The 22914-nt window shown below is 40.0% G+C and overlaps 1 protein-coding gene across 3 annotated transcripts in view; it reads right to left on the reverse strand.

The window, feature by feature from the left end:
• The window catches only part of ppp1r16b (protein phosphatase 1, regulatory subunit 16B), a 79563-nt gene that overhangs the window by 32649 nt on the left and 24000 nt on the right, over window positions 1–22914 (reverse strand). For 2 of the 3 annotated variants that reach the window (XM_029432439.1, XM_029432438.1), the window contains exon 2: window positions 20643–21047. In XM_029432439.1, the coding sequence (XP_029288299.1) occupies window positions 20643–20907 (265 nt within the window). In that variant the 5' untranslated portion in view covers window positions 20908–21047. Of the gene's footprint in view, window positions 1–20642; window positions 21048–22914 lie in introns of those variants that run through there. The other variant, XM_029432440.1, reaches the window with a different exon arrangement.

Genomic DNA, 22914 nt, shown 5'->3' on the forward strand with positions numbered 1-22914 from the left:
AACCAACATCACGCTCGCAGCCGACAAACTGCATCATCTGTGATTTTCTTGTAATTAGATATCAAGGTGTGTCTTTTTTTTCCCCCAAAAAAATCTTCAGGGGACTTTCTAAATGTCATGTTTAGCTATCTAATGATATTATAATTGGATTTAAATTGCTTTGAAAACGGCATTTGAATGAAACTATTTAGGATGCATCAAACACATGGTTTCCTGACAAGAACTGATTGCATTACCTTTATTTCCTAAAGCCCAAAGAAGGCCAAATAAATGTCATTGTGTGACTCTCAGTAAGTGGTATATGAATTTATTTGTATTATAAGTTTATAAAAAAAGCAAGCCCCATTGAAAAGGGTTTGCAACAATACTTGCTATAAAGGCAGCGTTTTCAAATACAGTGCATTCACAAAGTATTCAGACTCCTTCACTTTGTACACAAACACATCACATGAATTCAGACCCTTGAGTTAGTACTTAGTTGAAGCACCTTTGGCAGTGATTACTCTTCTACTTTCTGAATGCACGTCTGATTTATTATAGTATATTCTTTTCTAAAGAAATGTGTCAAAACATTACACATAAGCATCACCATTACTAAAGGAGGGGGAAATCAAGCTAAGAAGCAAAACTGGCAAACATGAGAAAATAGACTCTACAACAAGCCAACGTTAGAAACATGGTGTCAGTAAAATAACGACATTGGCGTTGAAGAGGTTTAGGTGCTGCAGTCACACAGCTGGGTCAGTGTTATGTGTAGCATGTAAGCTCTTGAGGATAAACCCTTCAAAACAATTAGATGCATCCAGATGTAAATTAATTCAGGATGCAATGAGAACTCTTCACTTCCTGATTCCACCATTATTTATTTCCAGATTGTTAATTTACTGTAGCAAATTAATTGCTTTACCAATGAGTCACAGTCTGGGTGCGACGACTCCAAACTTGTAATGAGAGGATTTCAGGAGGTCATGAAAGGATTTTTACGGATTTATTTCAGGGGAGACATTCACTTTTTTCTTGCATACACACGCTAGTTACATTCTCATGCCTGTAATCCGACATACGCATGAATGCAAAACACCACATAATAACTGTGAACACGCTTGCATGAGGCAGCCAACCATTACTGTTAGTCCTATTGTTACAGCTGTGTAGAAGGTGGACGTCCTCAAAGACATGGATTATACAAAACATCAGCTAACGTCCGTGCTGATTCAAAATCTGTCATCAGGACTGTCAAGCTTTGGAGTTTTTAACGTCCTGGAACTGAGTTAATGGGGCTGCGGTGAGAGATACAAAGTACTTAAAGAGTTTGGATGGTGGTGTCCTGTAGCCTCTCTTTAGATACAAGATCAAAAGTGGATTAAATGAATTAAACGTTGTGTTTATCTGCTCTAACGTCAGATACAATTGTTAGCATGTCCAATGTACTAGCTAAAAGAAGACAAAGCAACACAACAGCTCTAAGACGCAATCATTTCTTGTTGTCTAAAGTGAGGATCTGGATGAAGTTAAAGTTGAAATCAAATCCATCCGACATCTCGCCAATACAAAACTAACCGCAAAATATATAAATAATCTCACATCCTCGTCTGGAAGACATTACTGTGGAGGAAAGGTTCTGATAACAGAGATCTGATTTCTGTTGCCTGCAGCTTAAAGAAAACTTTATTTCAATATGACGGACAAAACATTTCAGTTTCGTGATAAACAACACAGGTGTGAAAGTAAAAACCTGCGTGAAGATAAACACTAACCCGTCACTGTTCCTTTCCCTCACAACTACCCAGCTATTAATCTCCATTAAATACCGACAGGTGGTACATACTGTACACGAAGCTCTGCAGCAGGTCGTGCGTGCATTAAGACATTCCGGTTTGCACGTTATTTCTCACGTGGGAGCCACTTGTGTGTTTGCATATAGATTCAACATGTTGGTCATCCACACTGCGGCGTAAAAAAAACCATTTCACATATTGAACCTGGAAAAGTAATCAAAAGGTGACAGCTGTGTGTAATGGTTTCTGTCGGAGGCAGAAGTCAAACAGCTCTGCCTGCTCTTCAGGATGGAAACTATACATTAAAGAATACAAATAAATGTATATGATCTGGAAACCAAAGTGAGATTACCAGATGCACATGCAGACACAGACGCTCACCAGCACCCCCACACATTGTGTTTCCAGCAGGAATGCACCAAAAACATATCCATTGGTGCTAAATTGCTTTCTCTGCGAGGGTGGGAGCTGATGCATTAGTTGAGATGAAACAGATTTGAGTTATGACGTGTGATGTATCTGAAGATGAGAGTGATGTGAAGGAAAAAGCGAGACAGAGACTCGTTTAACATTTATGAATGTTTCTTCATTGTTGTTTCTTTTAATGCATATTTTATGTTGCCTTTTGTTGTTTGATGTCTGGGTGGAATATTTGTTTTTTGTTCTAACTGAAGTAATGTTCAATAAAGTGCTTATGAAATTCGAATGCTGAGTGTCTGTGTAATGATGATTGCTCCATTCATCATGTCTCACAGCGCGACACATACAACTGGATCAATGTGGAGGCAAATCCAGAATCAATATCTCTCTGCTGAAAGACGTCAAATATTATTTATTGTTCTTTTTTTTTACTGTCGAGCGGGAACATTATCACAAACACTAACCAACTACATTTACTTAGAAGATCTCACCACGGTCAGTTCCTGTTCAGGTTAGTGAGAATATAAAATGCATTTTCAGGTTATATTTTCTTGTATTTCAAATAGCAGGATGTTTGATCTGAATCTATTTGTGTGAACGGGGGTACTTAAAGTGGGATTCTGTCTCTTTTTCTTTGCATGTATCCTGCTTTATACAAACACAACTTGTATCAAAATCTGTCATAAAAACCTCCAACAGCAAACCTCTAAGATGTGATTTGTGATGCACACAAACTCACATAATTACAACGTTCAAACACAATGTCTGCTAAGAAGACTGATGGCTGGATCATTCGGCCTTCTTCAAATGAAAACAGAGCGCACGCATGAACACCAAAACAACAACAACAACAAACTGAGCCCTTTGAGAAGCATTAACTAATTAACATTCTGTAATTACCAGATAACTTTAGACACGTTCACTGACACACAGGAGTGACAAGACAATGTCAAGACTATGTATGCGAATGTCAATAAGCATGATTCATCAGCTATAGAAGAGGTCTGGCATTAACACGTTGATATGTGAGTTCAGTGTTAACTCACCACCACTGCAAACATATGTATGAACATTGTGATTTAGCCTTAATGTTATCTATAACTAAAACAAGTGTAGTGCAGATGCTTTAGAGGCAATGATCTTAGAGGAGGTACAGTGTCTTTAACATTAAAACATCAACTTAAACAGATATTAGACAAAAGTAGAATTATTGCCCAAAAGCACCACAGCTCACACAACCAAAGAGTAGCAAAGAGATAACCCGTGTAGCAGGCTGACTAGTATTTTATAGTTTGCACTGAACACAAAGTACAACTAATGCTGATGACTGTCAGTATTTTATGTTTCGTCTTTAAGTATCGGACGATTGAAATGACTTGATGATGGCGCTAGATGAAACAAAAACAAGACAATTCATCGCGAGGAAAACATGAATGTCTGAAGCAAAGGTCATGGCAAACCATTCAATAGTTGACAAGATATTTAAAAACATATGTTAGCCTGCTGGTCGCGCTAGAGGAAAGGTCAGGTGATCACCAAAGGTATTAGGATTCATGCTCTGGGACCTGAATGTCTGCACAAAATGACAGACAAACAGACTCCCGTCCCTAAAGAAACACAACTAGCATGGCTAAAAAAAGACAGTCAGCTAATCCTTAACATTTGAGAAGCTTGAATAAGATGTTCTTTTAGCCTTTTTCATTAAAAGAATTATATCTTTCATGAACAGAAAGTGTTATTTTTCATCCTGCATGTCTCATTAGCAGCACATCGACTCAGACCTAATGACCAAGGGCACTAGAAAAATGTGCAGCTTCTTTACTTTTATCTCATCCTTGGCAGATGATTTTATGATAAAAAGAAAAGGGATCTTGGAGAATATATCATACAAACCCCAACAGGGAAGTGCCGGGGATAAAACATTTTTGTTATACATCACACAGAGAGATACATTGGTGCTAAGACATGCAGGGGGAAAAAGGAGACAAAGCAAGATAGAGTTGGAGCTGGCGACACAAACCATGAATGTCATTCCTATCTGTCTGCACCACCACCCTATGAGACCGAGCAAACGCACACAGAAAAAATCTTTAAAAAGCAATCCATTACTTCACAAGGGTCACCATAGTGATTATCTACCACGACAAAAAAGCCAGCAACACAACTCTGCAGAAATCTTATGCATGTCTTCCTGGGCAGGTCCCATAAATTCCCATCGAGGGAGGAGACGGAGCTGGACGAGATGCTTTCCAAAAGATAATAGACACATCAACAAACAACAGGAAGAGAAACGCACCCTTCCTTCCTGTCATCTTACGATAATAACGTGCGTGTGTGTGTGTGTGTGTGCGTGTGTGTGTGTGTGTGGAATTAACTTTGACCATGCTATAGTTACTCTGATTATCGATAAGAGGTTATTCACAAACAGTAATGTGTGCTGTGGAGCCCGGTTCATGAATATCATGAATACTAATACACAATAAGCTTTTTCTACAGTTTTCTATGGCAGCTCTTATTACAACTGTAAATCCTCTTTACTGCAGTGCACACCTTGATGAAGCTAGAGTGATGCTTTGAGTACGTACTTTAAAGTTCAGATCTGGATGAAACCAGTGGACATTCGTGTCACCACCGGTCACTCGCTTCCTGAATGTATTTTTACGCTTCAGTAAAAATTGGAGCCCGTGTGTGTACCATGTGTTCGACAGGCGTGGTGGTATGTCTGCTGTATGATTAGGATACGGTAAAGAGTTATACAGTGCAGTTTGGCAGGAGACTAATATTTAGTTTAATAGAGTTGTGCAGTGAGCCACTTGTCACAGAAGTGTTACTTTCACTCAATTTCCATTTCATATTTTTTTAAGGATATCCTCAACCATCCCTAAATGTTTATGTTATGGCCACCTTTTTTTTATTATTTCATCTTTGTTATTTCCATAAAACGTTGGGTTTGAACGGTGAATTGATTCACTGACAACTTCAGAGATTGAATTTGAAATAATTGTCCTTTTTCCATCACACCGTATAGAAAGAGTTCTCATAAATCATATCAGCTCCCATTGTGGAATTGAGTCGTCTTGTACAAGTGCTTTAACCTTCCATCTTTGCAGCTACACAGATGAGGATCTTTCAGGATTCATTTTTATGAGCCTACTTATTCCTGTTCAGGAAATCCCTGTCAGGGAATTGATGAGGGAGCCTCACACGTTGCACACACATGTTAAGAACTATAGCACGCTCTCTCGTCATAGAAAAGATCTAATTTGTTAGCGAGTGTACAGTACTGTCAATAACATGGATGTTCTTCTTGTCGGGGTTTATGTCAGGATGCTGACTCCTACCGATCCTTCTGTCGGCTCATATCTTACAAGCCAGTGATCACCGATAAGAGGGAACGGCCGGTGAAGTGAGGATCAAGTAAAGATTGAGATATGAAAGGGGCTATGTGAGTTCAGAAGCGGGAGAGTCCAAGTGGAGAATTGGTTTTCTTCCCAGTGTATCTCTCTTTGCTCTATTGAAGAAACAAATATGTGTTGTGCAGCAACAATAGCTGCCACAGAATCCCTTAAATCTCCCAGACGAGCTGATTCCTGAGAGAATGGTTTATGTAATATACCTGAAATGTCACTGTGGTTCATAATCCCTCTGAAACACTGATATGCTGGTGAGAAGTCAGATTGTGATGCACTGCAGGCAACACTGATGATTTACAGTCCTATGTGCACGATACAACATTTCAAGATGGGTCAAATTAATTACAGACACGAGGGTGATACACTCGAGGCTGCTGCCAGTGATTGTGTTGTATTAAAAGTTTAACTGTAATTTCACTTCTCCTTATTTTTAATTAAATATATTTTTGCCATTTTTCAAGAGGATAAAGCCCTTTTTGGATGTATTTTTAGAAACAGATTTTCTTGTGGTGTCATTGAATGGATTATTAGGAGTCAGTGATAAAAGGAAAATCACTGTCAATATATGTGGCGCCTGTCCCTTTAGAGCACTCAGCATTTGGGAGGACCCATCATGTTGTTATGAGCGTTGACGCTAGCTACTCTAGCTTGCTAACCTCAGCACTGATTCTAATTGGCGCTGCTGTGCGTGTATTTTGTGCACACGGTCAGTCAGTACTGAAAATGTAAACCCCGAGAGAACACCCTTCATAGGGGCACTGCAGGACATACGTTTGGCTAAGATATGAATTTATCCCAGGTAATTATAGTTGCACTTCAACAATCAGAGTTGACATGGAAAGGTTTCCAACGTAGAACTTTTCCTCAAGCTAGGAGAAAAGAGGTTTTGTGGAAACCTTTCACCGGAAATACAATAAAATGCAGAGAAATATTCTAATTTGTGTTTTGTGAACGCTCAGCAGGACATTACTTCAAACATCTTTAGTCATGAGACTCCAAGTCGGAAGAAACATGATTATACTGGAAGTTCTGAATTAGGTCTGAAAATAATACCAATATTTTTTTAATTGGCTTAAAATGAATAAAAGGCATGTTCAGTACATAAGTCAATGTTTGATGATTTACAGTGTGAGTACACCACTTTTTCAGCGTGTTGATACATGAATGATCTAGACGAGGAAACGCTGCTCTTATTTATTCCTCATTCCGCTCCTAATACCGAGGTAATTGATCGAAATTATGCTAGCATTCATTTCTGTCATCATTAGGTTTTTGCCACGACCCCGTTTAATTTGTTTCTTGCCAATTCATTGCAAAAGGGAAAAAGGCTGATGTAGAATACATATCCATCCGTGCGCATCAGTTCCCACAAATTAGATATTTTAATCTTAGAACAGTGAAATGGCTCTAAATGTATCAAACAGTGCAGCAGTTTGCAGAAAATAACGTAATTATGTTCCAAACGCTCTTCAGGCAAGGTAGCCGTCTCTGCTTTCCTGTCGGCTGTGCAGAAAGTAGGACACTTGGCACGTCCATAAGTAGCAGCTGAATGACATTGGTTTTAGTAGGACGTTAGGAGAGAAGATCATTGATATAATTAGCATTCCGCTGTGTGTTATAATTATCCTCCACATGATGAGCTATTAAGGGACTTTAATTGTATGTTACACTGCTTTAACAGATGTAGTTAGATGACACAGCAGGGCAGGCAATTGGAAGACACAACAAACTGTGGATTGGGATGCGGCAGGTGTTCTCCGGGTCACAGTGAGCACATTAATGCTGAGATAAAATAAACATAACATACGCTAATGATGATTGGATGTGGCTCTAGTTAAAGCACTCTTAATAATGTATTTAACAGACAAATCCTTCAGGTGGCCCGCTGACATGGTGTGGACACAAGTCCCTGGCGTTGTGTAGTAGCGGGCGCTTTGAAGAAATATGAAGAAATAAAAGTTATATAAAGAAAAACTTCATCAGATTAAGTCCATAAAACTCTGTCTGGGCTCCCTTTACGCTTTGAGGCAGAGCTGTTAATCTATATTCAAACTAATTAGGCCAAAGATCACACTGAAAGCATTCATAAAATAGTTTGATTTGTTTTTTACTTAAGAATAAGGTTATTCCCCATCTTCTTGATATACAGTATATAATAATAATAATAATAATAGTAAAAGTAATAAAAAGACAGTGTTCGTATGTACACTAGACTAAAAGTCTAAGGCTATATGAGGTTGTACTTAAGCTAAATGCTAACATCCGCTAGCTAACATGCACACATGCTAACACGCTTTACATGTTTAGCAGGTATAATGTTTATGTTCTTAGTTTAGCGAGTTAGCATGCTAGTTAGTGCAGCTAAGGCTGATGGGAACGTCTTTAGTTTCGCAGGTAGTTGGTCTTAAACCAGATTATTTGACAAGTATACATTTTGCAGTAGCCTACAGGAAAAATCAAGGGATCACCAAGTCACTGGGATTCATCGTCAGGAACTTAGGAATGTCTAAAAAATGTTATTACAATCAATCCAGTAGTTGTTGAATGCGTGAGTGAGTGTGTGTGTATACTGTATGTATTTGTACACACACACACACACACACACACACACACACACACACACACACACACAGAGCTTCATAATCAGTCATATCCGTGCAGTCACATCGGGTAGAGAAGCAGATGGTGAGAAGCAAAAACCATTTAAAAAACATCGATTTTAACATTTCAATAAATACTCTTCTTCCCCTCTGTGGCAATCCTCTAAACCTGAAGCCCAGCTTCCCTAAAATGCCACATTAGCTCTTATAATTGAGTTTCAACTCCTTCTTGCCAGTTCTATTTTATATTAAATACAGGATTATTGACATAATCAATAAACGTCTGCCAAATATGCAAACCTAAATTCAATTCAAAAGTAGTGTTCGAGTCTGTACATGTGGATCTACAGGAGTAAAAAAAACAGTATTATCAGTATTGTTTGTCTCAGTAACACTCTGGATTATGCGGCAGTGCTCCATCCAATTAGCTCCAGTATGCTTACTAATAGGCATTCAGTCAGCAGGCTTCCCTCGGTTATAGTGAAAGAGAGGGAGGAATAAAAAGTAAGACAGACTGAAGGGGGGCACCTGCGAGACAAAGGGAGGTCATTTTTAAAGACAAATCAAACGGCTCAAAGGAAACCTGAAGACCTGAGTCCCATGTGACTCTCCTCTTGCAGAGTGCTACTGCATATGAAAAGAACAAGTGGTTTAATATATGCTGTGGCTCCAGAGGGCGTAAGATGAAATCTGATAAATTGACTAATTAGTCCCTTGTCGTTTGGGGCTCATAAGTTTGAACATTAAAAAATGTTGAGGGGTGATAAGTTAGAAAGAAGAGAAGTTACCAGATCTCTGCAGCCCGCTCCTCGTCTCTGCTCGACGTTAGGCCTCTACTAGCATAACACAGCTGAATTGTGGGTAATATAGGCACCAGATTTTGACTATGAAGGAGAGTATACGGAATAAACACGTTGATATTTCTGGTTCTGCTTGCTTCAATTTGAATCTCACTTTCCTCGTGAGCCTGAGCGTGTTGTAGAAGTACAATGCTACTCAGTATAGTGCTCCTTTAAAGCCAAAGTGTCTTCAGATGCAGTTTCATTTAATAGCCCCTAAACGCTTGTTCTAAAACACTCTGACTGTACTGAAAACAATGGGAAAACTGCCAACCTTTCTAGAAAAATCAATCCTCGAGAGCTCATTTTACTTTTTCTAATACGTCTTGTGGCAATTTTGAAAATTGCTGTTCCATTGAGGGTATCCGAGGCTTAAAAGTGTGGAGGTAATTCATATTTTCATTTCCTCAAAAAGGTCTCAATGTGATCAAATCGTTCAAAAGGACTTTTTCTTCAGGGCAGTTTTCAGGTTAGACACTTTAAAATGTTCTCTCTCTCTCTCTCTTCATTAAATTAATCCTCCCAGTCAACACGAACAATTAAAAAGGTCACTCACTGGGCCTCTTTAACATCATCAATGTGAGTGTTGGTAATAAATCACGCTGCCCCGCGTGGGTTTGGTGAAGACTAATCCTAGATGGATAATCCAGAATCCTATTTCAGGACTTACTGTATGGTGGAGGGCTTTTCATTCACCGTGAGGGAGGAGCAGGTGGAGAGACACTAGAAGATGCCACAAGGTGGTTTACAAAGAGAGGGGGCGCAGCGGGGTGCTGAAAAGGCAATAAAGGGACCGTCAGCAGTAGATCAAGTCAGACTGCCACTTAAACTCTTTCGGCAGGCCAGCGTGCAGGCAGGTGGGTTTCTAACATGACGTGGTTATATAATAAAGTGAGCGTTTGGTGGTGCGATAAACACAGTTATTGGTTGGTTTTACAAATCCAATTCAACTTCATGTGGTAACAAATGGAGACTGATGAAAAGTATAGCTTATACAAAGCCAGTGAATGCTTATAACAATAATATTAATAATGACAATAACATTAAATTCTTCGGATTATTTGTCCTGTTGATGGAGTAATCTGCAGCTCAGTTCCAATATCGCCCATTTAACGTTTTGTAATGTCCATTTTCCCCCATTTTCTTTTCCAATTGCGCTTCTTGTGGTCTCAACATGTGTTATCTATTCCATAAGAACATTGCTTTAACAATTACTAGCTGTTTAGTCCTGTACGGGGGGCGCTGCCTTCCACCACATCCTCATAATACCAACAATAAGTCTTCTATAATAAGTGACACAAGACGACGATTGTCCCTAGAAGCGTTTTCTGATAAACAGAACGACGTGAATCGCCTGTGCCCTCCAAATAAATGTGTTTTATGATGAGACAACTCTTATATATAGCATAGCATAGTTATTTTCTGACACATCAAATTACATCTTTGTAACCTTGGCTGTAAAAAAAAAAATAGAAACCTCTATTTCCTTAAATGTGATGCATCTTCCACATGTTGTGCCGATCATCATCTAAAATCTCAATATGACGCACACTTCCCCAGTTTTCTTTTGTATATTTAATGGAGTGCTTATCATGTGATTGAGATCTATAATTATTCTCATATGACTTTCCTATTATCCGTAGAATAGGCTTTTGGATCACACCATTCACCTTCACCCATGACAGTTTAACTGGAGGGCGAGTTAGCCCAGCAGCCATATCTGACAGTCTCTCGCATACCCTCCTGTGCAGCAGCGAGAATGATGGTGCACACAATTTGTGTCTTTGCAGCCGAGCAGCTCGGGGCCACGGCTGCCTGGACCTCTCCGTGTCTGCCTCAGTTACCATGGAAATAGGAGTTAACTTGAGAGTCCGGGCTCTCCCAGGATATTTGACTGATGTGGAAGCGGGGAGGAGGTCTCAGAGAGCTCGCTGGAAGACTACCGCTTAGTGCAGCACGGGTCACTAAGAACCACAGTGAATAATAACAGTAATAGTATGGCATTAAGTGAGCAGTGTACTGAAACTAGAGAACACGATGAAGCAGAGATAGTCAGTGGAGTGCTGACGTTCAAAAACAGATCCTTTGTTGTTGTTGGACAGTGACACGGCCAAGAAACATGTTCAATTACGAAGCTAAATAAGCCAAAATCCTGATTATCTCTCGGTCCAATGCATCCTACTCTTTCAACGGACTACACAGACTCACAAACTGGCCTCTCCTCACTACAAACACAGAATTGTATTTGTTTTTAAAGCCCTGCATGGACTGACACCTGGTTACATTTGTGAACTGTTCTTCTTCTCTTCCACCCCCCGACCCCTCAGATCTGGTGACCAATCAACAACATTGTACCAACCACACTGCTTCCACTTTTGTGGTTTTCTAAATGTTTTAATCCCAAAAGATGTTACATGAGCAGGATGAGTCAGTCCCCTCTGCCCAAGCTGAGGCACGTGAACCAGCACGGTCAGGAGGAGACGGCAGTGCCAGTGTGTGCCAGGCAGAGCAGCAACGCCCACAGGCAGACAGAGCAAGAGAGGGGGGGGGGGGGATACTTTTGTTGGCTTGAAAACCGCACTACTCACAAAGGGCTGACGGGAAAGAAGTGAAAGAATAATATCAATAATAACGGCAGACGACTGCCCGTTAGAAAAACACAGAATGTTAGATGCACTGATGTCATGAGAGTAAGAGCAGAATCATTCGACAGATACCAGCCACACAAGGATACATTTTATCTGTAGTTCTCAACCCCGTCATTGTCGCAGCCAAATCCCACTCGAGCAATCAACTCGGAAATGTCATATAAAATCAACGGTGATGTCGCTAGAGGAAAAAAGCAGAAGTGCAAAGAGCCGGCGGTGTAGGAGCCTTGATTTGGCCTTAAGTGAAGCAGCTTAATTTTGTCCCCAGGGAAGACGCAGGGGTATTAAAAATGGTTGTAATCCTCTTCAGTTTTATAATTAAATGAATAAAGTATCCAGAAAGAGCCATATGGCATTATAAGATGTCAGTACATTAAATGCAGAGCTCGGTCACATCGCAGCAAACTGGTGGAAGGACACAGAGTTATGTTTTAGATCTGTATTTTAGAAATCCTTTGATCAGTGGTCATATGAAGGTATCGAGCGGTTATTATAGGACTCCAACTAACAATTATTATCCTCATTGATTAATCGGCATTATATATTGCAAATAAAGCAGAACACAGTAAGTCAATATGACATGTATGCTGGGTAAGTCCAAAGCACAAAGATATTCAGTTTAGCATCATAGAGGAAAAGAAAACCACCTTCATTCAGGAAGCTGGAGACAATAACTATTTGGCATTTTTGCTTAAGGAATGACTTAAATGATGAATTTGATTATCAGAATTGTTGCTAATTAATTGTCTGACATGTACAAGATGACAGAAATACACACTAAAGGTGATAAACACATACGCCATATTTAGCATCCCCTAAAAGTTATGTTGTTTTGCAACTAATGTCCATTGTTTTCTGTGTGACCTGCAGCCTTTTTGTACTTGGTTGTATTTCTCTAGTTGTATTTTCTTCACTTTACAGCGTTTTCTTTATAAATGCTGCGCATGTGACGTCTTAAGCTGCAGAGCATTCTGCTCTCAGAGCCACCGCGATGCAGCGCCATAATTCTTCATCTCTATACAACCACCTGTGTCCTAACACACTGCTCAGCCTTGTTGTGATTTGTGTTACGACGCATGATGCACGAGACAGACCGGCCAGCTTACACTACGGTTGTCCAAAGGTCAGAGGTCACATCAGCTTAGCTGGGCATGCGCGTAAACAACCTCCTGTTACGGTTCGCTCGTTGGTGCTGAGCAAAAACATCTCTTGGTCAAAATCATGCATAAATCATTGTTTTGGGGTTTTTTTCAAATGCCTTGGGCATACCAGAGGTTGATTACATATTAGAGTGTCTCAATATTCAGTTTAAAGATAGGTCAAGGCACGGTCAGCCAACTAATCAAACACTCCTTCTCAGAAGATATGCACGGCCTCATAATCAATCCTCATTAAATAGAAAACAGGAGACATAGTTCACATTAGATTCTGCATATTACAAATGACACTCTGAACCACTTGTCACACCACTAGTCTTTATATCAGATCAAATATGTTACGGTATTTCAAGATATTTCAAAGAAGTGGTGCTAAATCTGATTCATCCTTTTAAGTCTGCAAGAGAAACAATGTTTGAAGTTTACCAATTCTCTTTTGTCTTTGCACATGGCACATCAGTAACACTGATCATGTTGCAGAGCGACCTGCATACATCACCACAGCACGGTTTGATTTTAATATTGGGACTTGTGATTAGAGTAGTTTCTCTCAGCTCATTACTCTTGTTAATGACAGCTCTGCTGCACGTTTGTACGGTGCTGATTTGTGAATGGGGGGATATTTTCCTATTACAATATTGTAAGTGCATCACTTCTAATCAAACCCATTGTAGCTTTTACTAAAGAAATGAGACGTAACGTGGTGTCGAGATGTAGTGGAGCCAGCACAGAGGAGAGACTCATTTGTAAAGATATATTTAATTGACTACTTTATATATTTTTTTCTCGACTAAAAGTTACAGCAAAGTCTAGTTGTGTTTCTACACCCAGGTCTAACTGAAACGGGCGATTCTTCACATTATTCAATCAGATACTGACATCTGCATGCTAACATGTTGATGCTAAGCAGGTACGATGTTTGTTTACCATGTTCACCATCTTAGTTTAGCGTGTTAGTAAGCTAACATTTGCTAATTAGTGCTAGTGCAGCTGATGCAACTTTAGTACAGCAGTTAAAAGTATATAAAGTGGTTCAAATGAGCTCCACCTCTACCAGTTGCAACATTAAAAGGATGTACACCATTCATTTTCATTCCATTTTGCACAATGAGTACTACTTTTGGTACTTCAAGTATATTTCAATGCTAATACTGTTACCTACGTAAACATTTGAATGCATGATTTGTGCTTGTGCTTGTTCTACACTGTGGTGTTGCAGCTTTAAGCGTATGATTTGAGGAACTTCTTCTTCCACCACTGTATACTGTATAGTAGCTGTAGCATGTTAGTTGGTTAAATCTCCCCACTGGCATTTAAAATCAAGAGCAAATGTTAACCAGCAAACTGTACAGTAGAGTAATGTGTTTCCTCCTGTAGATAAAAAGCCGAAGTCAGAATGAACTCAGGAGTGAGAACAAAAGAGAAGAGCGCACATCGCTGCTAAAGGTCAGTGTTTTCTTGACAACCAGTTGCATCCGATGTGATGTATTTGTGTTCGTCTTCTATCCACTCTGCTCTTGTGTATCTTTTTAATGCCCCTCTGTTGCTGCCATATGCCTGGGAGCAGCTAAGCCTATCTAAGGCCCCTGAGGAGAAGGCCTTACCACTCTAATAAGACAGCAGAAGAAGACAAAAGCTCCTCCGAGAACTAATTTGCACACAAATAACTAGAAAGAGGGGAAAAAGGAGAGATGAAACCACTTGTGAATTCTCATTCCAAGAGGTGATTCTCACTGCTGGGATCATTTTCTATCCTCTGTATTTATATGGCGATGATATGGCAGGAAAAAAAAGATGGTGAACCAAAAGCAAAAGCCACATGGCTAAAAATGGAATATGGATTTAAAGCGTGGCTTCTCAAATATCAAGTTACAAGTTCTGATTTGGGTGGAATACGATGTAATTAGTGAGCTGGGTGAATAAATAAAGTCCAGGGGTGGAAAACACACAGAGCGTTAAAACACAGACTGGGTTCAGGGAGGGGGAGGGGGGACTGGCTTTGTCAATGCTGCCACTCACATTAACAGACTGATAGACAGCTAGCAGCAACTTGAAGATCTCAACTGTAATTCTTGTAACTTATTTATTAGTTAAGACTCAACAGGTCCATAATGACACTGTGGATCTCATCGCTTTAGAAGTACATTTCTTTATTTATATATATAATATATTATATTTGTAATCATTAATGACTCAAGATTGTCACAGTGTGCTTGTATGTAAACTCAAAAGCACAAAGGTTTACACTCGGTAGTAATTCCTTTTACTTTGTAAATGGACTGTTTAAAATAGGAACATCAAACTGCGAGCTGTGTGAAGCATTTTAAGGCGCCGGTATACTCGATCCGAACTGCTCGTCAGATGATCGATCGGGAGCAGCTCGGGGTTCAGTGTCTCACTCAAGGACACTTTGAAAAGCAGTTGGGATTCATCCATTCTGCTTTCTTCTTTACTCATTTTGTCCATACGTGTACTTTGTTTTGTTTTCTATTTATACTGTATGAAAATAATTATTTTGTACAAAGATCATGCCTTAGCGTATGCCATAAACCAGCATTTCTTTTTTTAAGGGAGGAAAAAAACTAACAAAATAATAATAATAATAATAATAATAATTAAGTAAGAAATTCATTAAAATTCATATAAATAATAATAATATTATTATTATGGGAGATAAATAATAAAAAAATTAAATACTTACAGGTTTAGAGGTAGACTAAAGCAAGACTTTAATAGACTAAGGAGTATTTCCTCATAATATATCATCATAATACTTTCTCCAGTTCATAATAAAACATACTTCCAGAACAGGGCGATACAAATAAAATCACAATGAGTTAATCAGTGGGATGATTAGATTCTACAGATGTTTACATTGACTTGACCAGATGTTGTGGTCTTAATTATTATAACTACGGAGCTTTGCAAGTCAGTCTGGAAAATCATTTTCTAATCGTCATTTATGTAAACATGCATGTTCATATTAAAATATGTTCCTTTCAGATGTTTTGCATGTTACATTTGTAGAATCCGACTTCTTCGCTCACTCCAGTTGTTCATAATGTTTCCCTTTTTCCACAAGTCTCTTGGCGCCCTCAATCATATCCGAGATGTTTGACAACTTCATCAGATAACACAGCGGTGTTAAGAGAAAAATGTCAGGTCAGACCACATTCTGTGTGTGTGTGTGTGTGTGTGTGTGTGTGTGTGTGTGTGTGTGTGTGTGTGTGTGTGTGTGTGTGTGTGTGTGTGTGTGTGTGTGTGTGTGTGTGTGTGTGTGTGTGTGTGTGTGTGTGTGTGTGTGTGTATTGACTGTTCTTTCTGACCCTGGTGGCTGCTCCCTCTGCAGGATAGCTAGTCTCTGGAGAGGAGAAATCCTATCAGTCTCAATAGCCAGAGAACCGCACAGAGAGACGCTGAGGTGCTGCACAATAATTCACCGCCATCAACCCTCATCACAGTGAGGGGGAAGAGGGTTTAGGATAGTAGCCGCCGGAGGGCAAAGAAATGGGCTCAGACTCAGGATGTTTCATTTTTTTTATTCAAACCTCTCCCACTGTTCCCATCGTTCCCATCGTTCCTTCTCCTCAGATCAAAGCCTCTTCAGTGCGTCTCTGGATATCAGACCAGCAAACATACAGACACATGTCTACATGGAAACACACAATGAAAAGTGTATTTACATTTGTGCAATCTGAAATATTCACACTAACACGTTCTCAGTTTTGTATTTTCTCCATCTCCCGACCACAACACATCTTCAGCTCGAGTACGCACTGTGTGCTCTGCTGCTTTACTATCTGCGTCTCCTCTCAGCCTGGGGAGTCTGCTCCCACAGCATCCAGTGAGGAAGTTATAATGACAGGGACGTTGTAGCAGAGAAGAAACCGAACACACACCCACACAAACACATGAATATACACACTTGAACACAAGCATATGAATAGTTTCAACTAGAAGGGCATTCGGAGAGCAGAGATCTCCAACAAGGTCAAATGCCCAATCTCGCAATGTTAAAGAAAGTGAAAAATAATTTGTGTCTCTGCCCCGTGCTTTGCATCAGCTCCAAAATGTAATGGGTTCTTCCATGCCCTATGCTACACCCTTCCACTAAGTTTCATAAAAATCGGGCTTGCAGTTTATCCGTAATCCTGTTGACAGACAAACAAACCGAACTGAAAATATAATCTTCTTGCCGGAGAAGTAATAACAGCATCCACTGATCAAGAGTCGAGCTTACAAAGTAAACAGTAAAATCTCCATCCATAAAACATGCATACCAACAACAACACACACATTTGTCAGCGTGCGCTCACCCACATACCCTCCGGTCAGCACAGTGATGCTCTGACTGCAACTATACAGAAGAAAACAAGCAGTGGATGAATCACAGGAAACATCTCGATCCAACCAATCAGGGATCAAGCAGGAGTCAGTCCGGCCAATCCAACCTCTCGTGTCATTACGGCCTCGAAGCCGGTGGAGTCAGCCTCAATCTCAGCCTCTCTCTGTTTCTACTTCTCCCTCCCTTCCTCTCTACTTCATGAAGAAGTGATGGATGGCTTCTTTTGTTTCTCAACACATCTGCTCATATTATTTTTGCCAGTCATTGTTTTTGCAGATTAGGGATCTAAATTTAATTTGTGATTCATGAAGAATTATCTTAACGTGAAAATTTCCATCATGATCTCCATTTCTTCTCTATTTTAACATAAGCGTCTCTGAAATGACTTGTATAAAATCAGAATAAATGACACTGTCGCGTAATATTTTGTAAAGGGAGCCCGGAGCCTGTGAGCAGTGAGCATTGAGCAGCATAGCGTGTGGAGTCACAATGCTTGATCGAGCGTTTGGGGACCGGCGGGAATGAGAGAGAGAGGAGATTATCAGGCTCCTGAGCTCGCCAGCTGCCACGGGAGCTGTGTGGGCAACACTACAACCTGCCTCCCTTGCTTTTTATCTCGCTGCCTCTTTCATGGTCACCCTCATTAAACGCCACTGATGGCAAATGTTTCTATGCCCAGGCACCGTCAGCCGTAAGGAGAACTGACAAAGCTTCTGCAGTTATCAGCAAAGCTCAAACCAAAGCACGGAGACACTGGAGTATTTATACAGACGAGTCAAAATGACATAAAACGTGAAGGCAGTCGTGCTGAAGGTAAAAGTATGTTTATTATTTACATTGCTGGGCTTCACAGTAATGGGCGTTGGAACTACCTAATAAATGATGGCATCTTTAAAGTTGAATTTACTTTATATACACAATGAAATATACTGTATGATATGAAATCATATATATATATATATATATGTATTAATACAGCTACAAACAGCACAGAGTCTACAGCCTTGCTAGCAGCATTGTGAGGCTGCACTTGGCTCACAATGACAATGTTAACATGTTAGCCGTTTTAAAGTTTAGCCTGCTAGCATACCAACGTTTGCTAAAAGTGCAGCAGAGTTATTCCATTCAATAGTTGTTGTACCAACCTCATGGTGGCGCTAAATGAAAGGTCAGGAGAACACCAAAGTCTTTAGAATTCATACTCTGGGGAACATGAACGTCTTAACAAAATGTCATGGAAAGCCATCCAATAAATGTTGAGATATGCGAGTCTTGGCAAAAGTTGATAGAAGACAGACAGCCTAATATAAAACACTCTATCTGCAATCATGTATTGCCATATCTACAGCAGCTGATTTGTTGAGGTGCACTCAACAACAACAAAACATAATATCACAAAGAAAACACAACCAGGAGTGTCCACAAAAAGACACAGTAGCAACAATATATACAAGAGTACCCATATGGCTTACAGTGACACGTTGACGTGCATGTGCTTGTTTATACAGCCAGTGAAGCGTTTAGCATGCAGATTGCTTCACAATAAGTGCTTCTGTGGAAGCGAGATGTTCTTGAAGAGTACTTTCTGCTGAATGGGTTGTGGCTCATTTCAGAAATTGTGGAGAGTGCACAACCAATCATTTGTGAAGCTGTGCGCATAACTCAACAAAGCAAGTTTATAGAAAAATGTATAATAAATCCACATCTACAGCAACAGTTTAGTGTTACTTCTACATGCATTCAGCCTACTGTATCAACGTGTGAAACACTGCCCATCACACTAAAACTGTTTGAATTTACAGTCTGTAAACCCCTCTGAAACAATGTTGTAGTTTGTGATATTGAGCTATATAAATACAATTTGATTGATATAATTTCTAATATCGTTGGGTCAAGGCTACAGACTGGACAAACAGGTACTCACTTAAATCATGAAAATTATTTTCCTTTTAGAAGTCGCCAAATATGAACACTCAAAGGCAGGATGGCTTTCAAAAATTGTACAAGAGATTTTTGTTTTGTTTGAAAAAAGCTCATATCTTTTATGAGGCAACACAAAGACGTGCAGAAAATCGCTTCCTCTTTTCAAAACTAACTCAATTTGACCGTGATTCATAAATGTCCAATGCCTCGACAACATATAAATCTGACCTTGAATACGTGGAATATATGGCGAACAGTTCTTGAAAGTATAAATGCACATTTCCAGGAACGAGTAGATTGTGCATGTTCTTAGTTCTTCAAACGAATGACTTACATGAACACCAACAGCCACAACATCCTGGTTCAAAGACTAATTGGCTGAGCAGACTTTCTGGAAACTACATACTGCACAGCGTACGACACAAACCTTTTAATGCTATTCAAACCAAATCTCTCACACAGCACCACCTCTCTGCATCTAATGAGGCAGCGTCAGAATCAACAACATCATGAAAAATAACTGATAGACGACTGTTTTCTAGTAATGACAGATATTTTCTTTATGCCTAATTAGATGATATCCGTTTATCGCCTGCTGGTTTTTATCAGATCTTTATTTAGGTTACAAATTATCAAATATAACGGGCCAACACACGAGGTCCATTAAGTCTCACTCCAGCTGGAGCTGATACAACACATTCACGGTCCATGTGCATATGTGTGCACGTGTATGTGTGTACGCAGTGCAGGGCTGCGTCTGCTCTGTGAGACTTATTGTACATCAGCCTTTTGGCTTTTTCCATATCTGTACTGACAGCTTGCACAAGCAAAGAGTGTACAGTAGCACGGCTTGGGCTGTATTGTATCGTTATGATATATAAAAAAAGAGCTCAATCTAATTTCAAGTTAAATTAGATGTTGTATCTCAATGATAAGCAGCCTGTTATCATTCCTGCATCACGGACACACTGTTAGCACTGCCACAGCCTTGTGGGGCTGTTTGTACTGAAGGAAAACAATTGTTATCTCCAAATAGGGGGGGCAACATCCGTAGAAATTTTAATTAAAAGACTGACAGAGTTTCATCTCAGTGTGACAACTCCATTATTTCACTATGATAACAAAGACTCCTAGCAGAACACATTCAGTTTGAAGGTAGTGACTTCCACTGACAGTTTCAGTGGGCAGCTAATCGTGTTCCTGACCTTGGCATTTGGATATCCAGCTGAAGTAGTAAGGTGAGGATGAAATTAGAGTAATTATTCAAATGTGACGTCACTGAGCTTTGTGCTGGATTTGACTCCAAGCTTATGAACGAAACCCGGGCACATGTTTTCAGTGTTGCCTTGTTACAATGAGAATAAATCTACAGCGCTTAACTTGTGTGTGAGCATTGGTCACATGTGTTAAGAGCACTTGTGTAATTTATCGTTTTCACTACACAGAGCACATATCCCCATAAATCTACCCTTCTATTTTCTAATTTGTACACATCATAAATATCCTTTACTGCCCCTACCTTCATCTGGATCATTCCTGGCCGACGCCTCCAGAAGTGCCACGCTTGCTGCAAACGAGACGTGCCTTTTGGACTGCTGCTGGAGGTTGTTGGCATTGCGTCCCTTCTTGTCAGCCTTTCGCTTCTTGATCTGCATCTCCTTCTCGTACACAGCCCATCTCTTCAGCTGCTGGGTACGCCTCTTCTGGGCCGCCCGCAGCCTCTCCAGGCTTGGCACTTTGTCCAGCTGCTGCAGCTCCTGGATCAGCTCCAGATGGTTGGCCATGGCGCCGGGCGGAGGGACGGCAGTAGTGGATGGATGGTGGAGGGGTGAAGTTGAGGGAGAAAGTATGATTCTAGCGAGGGCTGCACCTTCGGCCGTGGCCTCCACCCGTCATCCTCATCCTTTCAGCAGCAGTAAACGTCCTGAGTGAGGAGAGAGAGCCACAAACTTTTACAACTTTAAACTTTAATAAATATATCAGCAAATAAAATGTGGAAGTAGTTTGATGCAGCGTAACACTTCTAGTAAATCTTTGTAAAGATACACAGTGGAAACATTTTAAAAAGGTGGGCATTGGTCTGATGCACCACAGCAAAGTGCACAGAGATGCATGTTGGTGGCCTAGTTAGAGATACTCAACGCACCATGAAACAAAGTGCTGAACAGCTCCTTTCACAATGACCAACTGTTTTCTTGTCACATGATTTCATTCTCTGTCAGATGTAAATAAAATCGTATTTTGATTCTAAGAAACACTCTCTGGTTCACATCAAGGTGAAATATAAATAAAGGAAATACGTCATTCTCGTAGTCGCTCCATTTTCTTCCATTCATTTACATGATAGACGCATCAAGATGATCTCTTCAAGGGTTCAGGAAAGGAGACATTTTTATCTAAATGAATGAGCATGAGTCTCAATTATCCATTTGCTTTGTGAGCCTATATAGATCTCTCTACCATCCTCCATCAAGGTTAACCGCTTCCTGAAAGCTACTGCGCGAGTAGACGTTAGTACGATGAGAAACTGATGAAGAGAAAAGACAAAAAGCAGTAGGGCAGTGAGCTGAAGCGGGGATTTTTCATGTCATCATTACCTTAATGTAGCCTGGCTGCCTGTTTAACATGAACAAAAGTCTCTTGATTTTCTCTCAGACAATTGAAAGTTAAACAGTCAGTGAACAAAAAAGCTTATCGTTTCATCATTTAGATTTACCAAGAAAGCAGCACACTGTGTGTATAAATATCTTTACAAATCTAGACGGGGGAAACTAAATGTTATCAACATAACAGGTCAACAGCAACCATACACATTTATAAAGTTAAACAGAATAAATACAGACTGAATACAATCACAGAATAGGTAGAACTAAACTCACTTCCTTTAAACAGCACCTTTAACAACGTGGGGACATTTTGTTTCTGCAGCCTGAAAACCCTCTAATGATAAAAGTCCAGACCAAACATGCCAAAACTAAATTCTCTTCATACGATTTCCTCAACTATAAAAACAGAGTCTGCATGTTTTATGTACCAAACATGTTCTTACTTATTATTTCACAAATGCTGATCAATATTTTCTCATGTCTGCAGCTCTTCATTAATGAAACCAGCAGCATCGCCTATGCTCCACCATGCAATGTGCCTTTCAGTGACGTAGCACTACATTTCCTTTGCAGCTCTAACAGCTACCTAACTGCTAAAAACAGACAGGAAACAAGCTCCATAATCATTTCCTACTGTCTGCCCTCTGTTTACAAGTGCAGTGTGTGAGTGTGAGTGTGAGTGTGTGTGAGTGTGAGTGTGAGGGTGTGTAAATCAACAGAAGTTGTCCGTTACACTCAAGTGAATAACTCAAAAAGTCATCCAAACACACACATGACACTCCAAGCTAAACGTTACCACCTCCGACACCTTTAGATGAATTCAAATCTGCAGCACAAAACACGTCCTTGACTTTCCTCTATAACAGAAGCTATTCACTAAATGATAGATGGAGATCGAGACTATGAGAGCTTGCGTGAAAGCAGGAAATGCCTTTAAAAACACAGCAAATGATTCGTAAAGACCGGGTCAGGATCAAAAGGTCGATCACAAAACGATTAGCAGCAGGGTCTCAAATTAGTCTGGAGGAAGTTTAAACTAAAACCCGTCAGCATTTTTTTTTGTCCACTAACATTTTCTAGGAAGACAGACGGCAGAGGCAGAAGTACTCAGTACTCAGTACTCAGTAGAGTCTTGGTACGGTTACATTTTTGTTTTGCAGGACATTTTGTAAAACAAATGTATAT

Source organism: Cottoperca gobio, chromosome 5 (assembly GCF_900634415.1).
Source record: "Cottoperca gobio chromosome 5, fCotGob3.1, whole genome shotgun sequence".
Lineage (NCBI taxonomy): Eukaryota > Metazoa > Chordata > Actinopteri > Perciformes > Bovichtidae > Cottoperca > Cottoperca gobio.